Source organism: Eulemur rufifrons, chromosome 16, assembly GCF_041146395.1.
Source record: "Eulemur rufifrons isolate Redbay chromosome 16, OSU_ERuf_1, whole genome shotgun sequence".
NCBI classification, from domain to species: domain Eukaryota; kingdom Metazoa; phylum Chordata; class Mammalia; order Primates; family Lemuridae; genus Eulemur; species Eulemur rufifrons.
The window spans coordinates 24,938,428-24,948,009 of record NC_090998.1 but is presented as its reverse complement, the minus strand read 5'-3'; the positions used below and the strand labels follow the sequence as shown (position 1 = coordinate 24,948,009).

The 9,582-nt window shown below is 35.4% G+C and overlaps 1 protein-coding gene across 1 annotated transcript in view; it reads right to left on the bottom strand.

Moving 5' to 3' along the window:
• Nucleotides 1-221: 221 nt before the first annotated feature.
• The window catches only part of BMAL2 (basic helix-loop-helix ARNT like 2), a 60,477-nt gene continuing 51,116 nt past the window's right edge, over nt 222-9,582 (bottom strand). The window contains exons 15-17 of the mRNA XM_069491207.1: nt 6,126-6,204; nt 4,133-4,241; nt 222-358 (exon numbers count right to left, since the gene is read on the bottom strand). Coding sequence (XP_069347308.1) covers nt 222-358; nt 4,133-4,241; nt 6,126-6,204 — 325 coding nt within the window. The remainder of the gene's footprint in view (nt 359-4,132; nt 4,242-6,125; nt 6,205-9,582) is intronic.

Here is a 9,582-nt window from a genome sequence, read left to right as displayed (position 1 = left end):
GAGTAAAGGGATCTGTAATAAATTCTGGTTCCCTTGGGAGGAAAACATAGTATTTCCCCACACCCCTGTAAGAGTAAGGTACAAATCTATAAAAATTGGTAGACCATTAATAAAAGATAAAAACAGTATCAATACAGTACGGAAGAATAGACAGGTTTTTTTTTTTTTTTTTGTAAATGAAATGCTTTAAAACGTTCCTCATTTTTGGAGTTAAACAAATGCTAGAGTGTCCACTGGATGTCACTGAAGTCCCCAGGGTCTCCGAGGCCCCCCTCCGCTTCTAAGTAATTCATGAATGCAGCCATCGCTGTGTCGTCATTGTCACACAGGGCATCAAAATCCAGCTGTGCACCATCACCTATGGATTAAAATACAGGCCCAGATAAGTAAAGGTGATCAATAAAGCCACACATTTCACACATTTGGCAGTTAAAAATGATTACTTTGCCATCAAAAATGGCAAAGCAAGGCTAGAATAGCATAAAATATATTTTAGAAGGCAAAGTATATGTCTTAAATTGCAGAAGCCTGATATATTTTTAAGTGGTTCACCTATTTTTATAAGAATCTGCTGTCAGATAAATTGCATTTATTTCATCTGATGCACAGAAGTGAGCTAGTCTATTAGTTTTCTAATAGAAAATGACACCACTTAAAGGATAGACTCCCAGAGAGTTAGAAGCTAGGGGATGGGGTGTATGTGTGTGTGTAGAGTCTGGAAGGAGAAATTTAGCTTTAATCTGCCTTTGAGAAAACTCTATTTGTTCAATCCTAAAATGAAAAGGCTGAGACAAAAGCATCATCTTCTAAAAATCTGAAATTTTCTTATAAAAGGGGGATAATCAGATTAAAATTTTTTTTTAAATTTCAGAATGTTATGGGGGTACAAATGTTTTGGTTATAGGGATTGCTTTTGTACTGCTTGAGTCAAAGTTATAAGTGTGCCCATCACCCAGATAGTGTACATTGTACCTGTTAGGTATGATTTCACCCATTCCCTATTTCACCTCCCACCTGCATGCTTTCCATTGAGTTTTACTTCCATCTATGCACATGAGTGCTGATTGGTTAGTTCCAGTTTAATAGTGAGCACATATGGTGTTTTTTTTTTTTTTTTTCCATTATTGCAATACTTCTCTTAGGAGAATGGTCTCCAGTTCCATCCAGATTGTTGAAAAAGGTATTAATTCATTTTTTATGGCTGCGTAGTACTCCATGGTATACACATTTATTAATTCACTCATGAATTTATCAGCACTTGGGCTGACTGGGCATGCTTTCCATTGAGTTTTACTTCCATCTAGGCACATGAGTGCTGGCTGGTTAGTTCCAGTTTAATAGTGAGCACATATGGTGGGTTTTTTTTTTTTTTCCATTATTGCAATACTTCTCTTAGGAGAATGGTCTCCAGTTCCATCCAGATTGCTGAAAAAGGTATTAATTCATTTTTTATGGCTGCGTAGTACTCCATGGTATACACATTTATTAATTCACTCATGAATTTATCAGCACTTGGGCTGACTGGGCATGCTTTCCATTGAGTTTTACTTCCATCTAGGCACATGAGTGCTGGTTGGTTAGTTCCAGTTTAATAGTGAGCACATATGGTGGTTTTTTTTTTTTTTTCCATTATTGCAATATTTCTCTTAGGAGAATGGTCTCCAGTTCCATCCAGATTGTTGAAAAAGGTATTCATTTTTTATGGCTGAGTAGTACTCCATGGTATACATATTTATTAATTCACTCATGAATTGATGGGCACTTGGGCTGATTCCACATCTTTGTGATTGTGAATTGTGTTGCAATAAACATTTTATTGCAAGTGTATTTTTGATAAAATGACTTTTTTTTCCTTTGGGTAAATACCTAGTAGTGGGATTACTGGATCAAACGGTAGGTCTTGAGGAATATCCATACTATTTTCCATAGAGGTTGCACTAGTTTGCCGTCCCACCAACAGTGTGTAAGTGTTTCTATCTCTCCCCATCCTCACCAGCATTTATTGTTTTGGATAAAAGCCATTCTCACTGGGGTTAGGTGATATTTCACTGTGGTTTTAATTTGCATTTCTCTGATTAGTGATGTTGAGCATTTTGTCATATATTTATTGGCCATCAGTCTATCTTCTTTTGAAAAGCTCTGTTTATGTCTTTTGCCCACTTTTTAATGGGGCTGATTTTTTTCCTTGCTGATGTGCTTCAGTTCTTTGTAGATTCTGGTGTTAGCCCTTTAATGGATATATAACTTGACTATTTTCTCCCATTCTGTAGGCTGTCTATTTGCTCTGCTGATTGTTTCCTTGGCTTACAGAAGCTTTTTAATTTAATAAAGTCCCAGTTATTTATTTCTGTTGTTGCTGTCATTGTCCTTGGGGTCTTCTTCATAAACTCTTTGCCTAGGCCAATATCTAGAAGAGTTTTCCAACATTTTCTTCTAGAATTCTTATGGTTTCATGCCTTACATTTAAGTCTGTTATCCATCTTGAATTAATTTTTGTGAGTGGTGAGAGAGATGGATCCTGTTTCAGTCTTCTACATGTGGCTATCCAATTTTCCCAGCACCATTTATTGAACAGGGATTCTTTCCCCCAGTGTATATTGCTGTCTACTTTGTCAAAGATCAGATGCCAATATTTGGATGGTTTTATGTCTGGGTTCTCTGTTCTGTTCCATTGGTCTATGTCTCTATTTTTTCTTTTTGCCAGTTCCATGCTGTTTTGGTTATATATCCTTGTAGTATATCTTAAAGTCTGATAAAGTGATGCCTCTAGATTTGTTCCTTTTGCTTAAGGTTGCTTTGGCTATTCGGGCTCTTTTCTGGTTTCCAAGGAAGCATATAATTATTTTTTCTAGATCTGTGAAAAATGATGGTATGTTGATGGGGACTGCATTGAATCTGTAAATGACTTTGGGTAGTATGGACATTTTAACAATGTTGATTCTGCCAATCAATCCATGAACATGAGATGCTTTTCCATTTGTTTACATCATTTGCAATTTCCTTCCTCAGTTTTTCGTAGTTATTTAACCAAGGAGGTGAAAGATCTCTACAAAGGTAACCAGATTTTTGATTGAAAAAGGAAACAAGGAACCATGGAAATGAGATTTAAATTGGAGATAAGAAGAGGTTCCAGAAATTAAGGGTTAAAATGTAGATAAAGATTAACCGAAGGCTTCTATATATCTTTCAAAGTATAATAGAATTTGAGATGATTGAATGTGGCTCCATGTGTGTGTGTGAAGCTGATATCCAAGTTCCTTCAAGTCCTTGGATTCTCCCACATATGCTTTCAGCAGAGCAATATCAGTTATGGGGGATATGAAACCATGTACAATGGTTTGAATGTGTTCACTGAAGTTCATGTGCTGGAAACTTAATCCCCAATGCAATAGTATTGAGGGGTGGGGCCTAATAAGAGATGATTAGGTCACAAAGGCTCTGCCCTTACAAATGGGTTCATGTCATAATTGTGGGAGTTGGTTAGTTATCTCGAGAGTGGCTTTGCTATAAAATCAAGTTTAGCCACCTCTTGCTTTCTCGCTCTCACCCTCTTGCCCTTCCGTCTTCCGCCACGGGATAATGAAACATAAAGGCCCTTGCTAGATGCCTGCACCATGTTCTTGGACTTCCCAGCTCCAGAACTGTGAACCAAATAAATGTCTGTTCATTATAAATTACCCAGGCTGTGGTGATTCTGTTACAGCAGCATAAACAGACTAAGACACCATGTCATTTCAATTTACTTAATTTAGACTTTGCATAAACAGTGTTAAAATGAATGATTACATCTTAAGCTTTTTATGACTTGTACCCTTTAAAAATTCTTGGCAATTCTTGAGAATGGACCTTTTTTCCTAAATAGGAATACTTTAGTTTTATTTAAATTGCATGTATTAAGCAATATTCATAGCTGATTCAGTTGATAACTGCACTCTTAATGACAGGTCCATTAAAGAACATACATTTTAAAATTAAGAGTATGGTTACTATATTTAGAAATGTGAATGGAAAAAAATATTAGTTTTAAAACTATTTTCTTCCCTAGAAATCTCCTCCTGTGTCTGCAAACATAGCAATTAAGAGGGAGTTTTTGGTAAACTGAAATGGTAGGCAGTTCCCAAAGAAAACTTACCAAGGAGTGGTTCATGACTGGGGACAGGAGCAGTGCTCTGGTTTGACCTGGTACCGTCTAGCTCCCCCATTTCAGAAGGACTCAGTGGAAACATTTCCTTATTTGACATCTGAAGAGACAGGATAATAAATAGTGAGGTTTCTACTTGAATGAAATAAAGACCTTGCAGCAGTTATTAGATATAAGCCCACTACCAGCACCACCGCTACCATCATCGGCATGGCAGCTTGTATGTACTGTGTACTATGTGCCAAGCTCGCCACATGCATCATCTCATTTCACTTTTATTTATTTATTTATTTTTTTTTTTGAGACAGAGTCTCACTCTGTTGCCCGGGCTAGAGTGAGTGCCGTGGCTTCAGCCTAGCTCACAGCAACCTCAAACTCCTGGGCTCAAGCGATCCTCCTGTCTCAGCCTCCCGAGTAGCTGGGACTACAGGCATGCACCACCATGCCCGGCTAATTTTTTTGTATGTATATATTTTAGTTGTCCATATAATTTCTTTCTATTTTTAGTAGAGACGGGGGTCTCACTCTTGCTCAGGCTGGTCTCGAACTCCTGACCTCGAGCGATCCACCCGCCTCGGCCTCCCAGAGTGCTAGGATTACAGGCATGAGCCACCGCGCCTGGCCTCATTTCACTTTTCAAATGTGAGGCAGCTGTGTTACACGTCATGAAACTGAAGCCTAAAGAGGCTAATATCTTGCCCAAGGTGTTGAAGCCATCATTCTGACCCAAGTCTACCTGACTCTAAAGTCCACATTCTTAATAACTGAAAGTATATACTCTAAGGAAAAGTTTTGGATTAAGAAGAAAAAGTTCATGCTTGAGGTCAGTGTTATTTCAGTTTTAAAAAAAATGATGACAAAACTATACTTCATATAATAATACTATGGGAAATACTGCTTTAGAGTAGGGAAGAGATTATACCAGATGCTTCTACCAAAAAGTTCTTATACTGTCACACAGTTACAGGTCAAACAATCAATGTAGCTCATAAAATAAGAAATCATTTACCTACACTGTCTCATTAAATTGATGTACTTTATCTACAGAATGCCTACATAATGTGCACTTCTTAGAGACTTTCTTTATTACAGCTTAAATCTGTTTCTGGCATATTGCCTTGCACAAAATGGGTACCCAGTAAACGTTTGCTAAATGTATGAATAAATAGATCAAAAGACGTATAATATTTTTGTAAAAATATATATCATATTTGTGTTTTCAAGTTTCTGTTTGGCCCTGGTCAGATAAAATTCCTCTTTTCTCCTGTATTCTTATACTAGTTTCCATCCCTGCTTTAGAGCTTTTTGTCGTCTGTGCCGTATTAGAATTATACTCTATTTTAGTCTTCCAGATAGCACTAGGTTTAGTCATTTCTGATGAGATCGGGTACGTTTGGGGTGGTATAGCTGTAGACAGGTTTAGTCATTTCTGTATATGCGTTTCAAACAGCTAGCATTTGTTCAACTGACTTAAATAGTATATGATATTTATCTTGTGGCTTATATTATTTAAACTTTTCTTTCAAACCACAAGGAATACATTTTAATCCACTGAATTGGAACCTATTCAAATAACACCAATAAAAATAGCTACCATTTATTATTGAACACTTACTGTGTGCCAGGTACTGTTTTAAGTTTGTGTTTGTTTTTGTATTAAATCACTTAATTCTCACACTCCTCCAAGAGATGGGTGACATCATCATCCATGGTTTACAGATAAGGAAACTGAGGTACAGAGAGATTAAGTAACAAGCCTGAGGTTATGCAGCAGTATCTGAGTCGTAACTTGGACCCAGATACTACACTTCAAACAACTCACTCTTAACCACTATTCAACATTGCCGCTTAGAAACCAGAGTGGCCTGAAAGAGTTCATTTATTTTTTTTACAGAATGGCTTCTTTTCTCAAAAGAAATTAATCAACAAGGAACAAATTTTATTGTTCATTTATTTTATGAATATTATTTATGAATATACTTACATTTCTGCAGTTTAAAGTGGGAGTATCTTTCATTAAATCTCTTGGACTTGAATCATCAAGGGATGAAGAAGACTGTAACCTTTAAAAAGTGATACATAAAATACTATTTATAAGGCGGTACATGGACAACGTATGTAACCTGCAATTCTGTATCCCCCATAACAATAAGATGAAATAAAAAAAATACTCTTTATATATTTTAGAAGGAAATTTTCTCCTCTAAATATGTAATAATCTGATAAAAGTACAGCAAGGAACCTGAAACTAAATATCATAACAGTTTTCACAATTAGACTGACTTGCCAGGTGCCAGACTTATTTTTAACTATAGAGTATTGAAAAAGACTCCATAGTAAATAGAAAAATAGGGCTCTGAGGTAAAAGCTGTTAAGCAAACTGTATTATCTGTCAACACAGCACGAGGCAAAGTAATAAAATAACACAATGCTGTTTAAAACAGGCACTTACATCGAGAATGTTACTCATCAAGAAACTCAACCGCAGAACTTAGCATAAAGAAAGATTTACTGACATTCTGGAACCCTTTTAAAGTGAAGAATATGTCATATTGTACTGTAATAGGTCATCCCCAGGTTAAAAAAAAAAATCAATGAAACACATACATAAAGAACAGAATGGCATAAATGTAACTTTGTCTTTATATATTCCAAAGAAGGCAGCTGACAAGAAATCATAGGGGGAGAACTGAAACAGAGACATTAAATGACTTAAGTAGGAAAACCTGGAGATGAAAAGATTAGTGACCTGTCTTGGGGATTTTCCAAAGGACAGACAATATAAATATTTTTTATATTGTCAGATTTTTATTGTGATTCATGTTTGCCCCCCAGCTTTATTAAGGTAGAATTGACAAATAAAAATTGTATATATTTACTGTGGACAGCATGATGTTTTGATATATGTATACACTGTAAAATGATTAAATCAAACTAATTAACATATTCATTCACATACTTAACCATTTTTTTTGTGGTGAGAACATTTAAGATCTACTGTCTTTGTAATTTTCAAGTGTACAGTACATTATTATTCATTGTAGTCAGCATGCTATATAATAGATCTCCAGAACGTATTCTCCCTATCTAATCAAAACTCTGTGGCCTTTGACCAACATCTCCCCAGCCCCTGGTAACCACCATTCTACTCTCTGCTTCTATGAGTTCAACTATTTTAGATTCCACATATAAGTGAGATCATATAGTATTTGTCTTTCTGTGCCTAGCTTATTTCACTTAGCATAATGTCCTCCAGATTTATCCATGTCACAAATGCCAGGAACTCCTTTTTTTTTTTTAAAGTAGAAGAATATCCCACTGTAACTATACTATGTGTACATATATATGAAAGGATAAAGAAAATACCTTTCATCCATCAATGAACACTTAGGTTGCTTCCATATTTTGGCTACTGTGAATAATGCTGCAATAAACATGGGAGTACAGGTATCTCTTTAACATACTGATTTCACTTCTTTTGGATCTATACCCAGTAGTGGGATTGCTGGATCATATCATATGATAGCTCCGTTTCTAAATTTTTGAGGAACCTCCATGCTGTTTTCCATAATGGCTGTACTAATTTACATGCCCAGCAACAGTGTGTATTAGTTCCCTTTTCTCCACATCCTCACCAACACTTGTTATCTTTTGTCATGTTGGTAATAGCTGTTCTAACAGGTAATATCTCATTATGGTTTTATTTATAATTTGCATTTCCCTGATGATTAAGAACGTTGAGCATTTTTTCATATATCTGTTGGCCATCTGTATGCCTTCTTTTGAGAATTATCTATATTCAGGTCCTGTGCTCATTTTTTAATCTTACTGTTGAGTTGTCTAGTCTCTAATGAATTTTGGATATTAACTTCTACATATGGATTACAAATATATTCTCCTATTCTGTTGGTTTGTCTCATCACTCTGTCGGTTGTTTCTTTTGCTCTGCAGAAGCTTGCTTTGTTTGATGTAATCACATGTGTCTATTTTTACTTGTTGTTGCCTGTGCTTTTGGGACCATATCTAAAAACCATTGCTCAGACCAATGTCATGGAGCTTTTCCCCTGTATTTTCTTTTAGTAGTTTTATAGTTTCAGATCTTTTAAGTGTTTAATACATTCTGAGTTGGTTTTTGTATATTGTGTGAGATGAGGGTCTAACTTCATTCTTCTGCATGTGGATATCCATATATTGAAGATACTGTCCTTTCCCCATTGTGTGTTCTTGGCATCTTTGTCAAAAATCAATGCACAGATTTCTTTCTGGGCTCTCTATTCTGCTTCATTGGCCTGTGTGTCTGTTTTTATGCAAGTACCACGCTGCTTTAATTACTATAACTTTGTAGTAGCTGTTCAATTACTGTTAACTTTGTAGTAGATGTTCAATTCAGGTAGTGTGATGCACCTGGCTTTGTTCTTTTTGCTTGAGATTGCTGTGGCTAGTCAAGCTCTTTAGTGGTTCTAAACAAATTTTAAGATTGTTTATTCTATTAATATTTCTGTGAAAAATGTCACTGGAATTTTGATAGGGATTACATGGAATCTGTAGATTGCTTTGGAGATTAGGGACAATTTTAACATGGGGTAGCTATCCATTTGTTTGTGTCATCTTCAATTTCTTTCATCAGCGTTTTATAATTTTCAGTGTACAGATCTTTCAAATCCTTGGTTAAATTTATTCCCAAGTATTTTTTTTTTTTTTTAGCTACTGTGAATAGGATTGTTTTCTTAATTTCTTTTTTAGATAGTTCATTATTAATGTCTAGAAATGTTACTATTTTTATATGTTGACTTTGTATCCTGAAACTTTACTGAATTCATTTATTAGTTCTATAAATTTTTTGGTGGAGTCTTTAGGGTTTTCTCTACATAAGATCATGTCATTTGCAAACAAAGACAATTTTACTACTTTTCTGATTTGGATGCCCTTTATTTCTTTTTGTTGCCTAAATGCTCTGGCTAGGACTTCCAGTACTATATTAAATAAAAGTAATGTGAGTGAGCATCTTTGTCTTGTTTCTGATCTTAGAGGAAAAACTTTCAGATATTCATTGTTCAGTATGATGTTAGTTCCGAGTTTATTATGTTTTGGCCTTTATTGTGTTGAGGTACATTCCTTCTATACCTAATGTGTTAAGAGTTTTTATCATAAAAGAATGTCAGATTTCGTGAAAACCTTTTCTACATCTATTGAAATGATCTTATGATTTTTATCCTTCACTCTGTTATAATGTGGTACATCACGTTTATTGATTTACATATGTTGACCCATCCTTGCATCCCAGGGATAAATCCCACTTGATCATTGTATATGATCCTGTTAATATGCTGTTGAATTCAGTTTGTTAGTATTTTGTTGAGGATTTCTGCATCTATGTTCATCGGGGATATATTGGCCTATAATTTTCTTTTTTTGCAGTGTCCTTGTCTGGCTTTGGCATC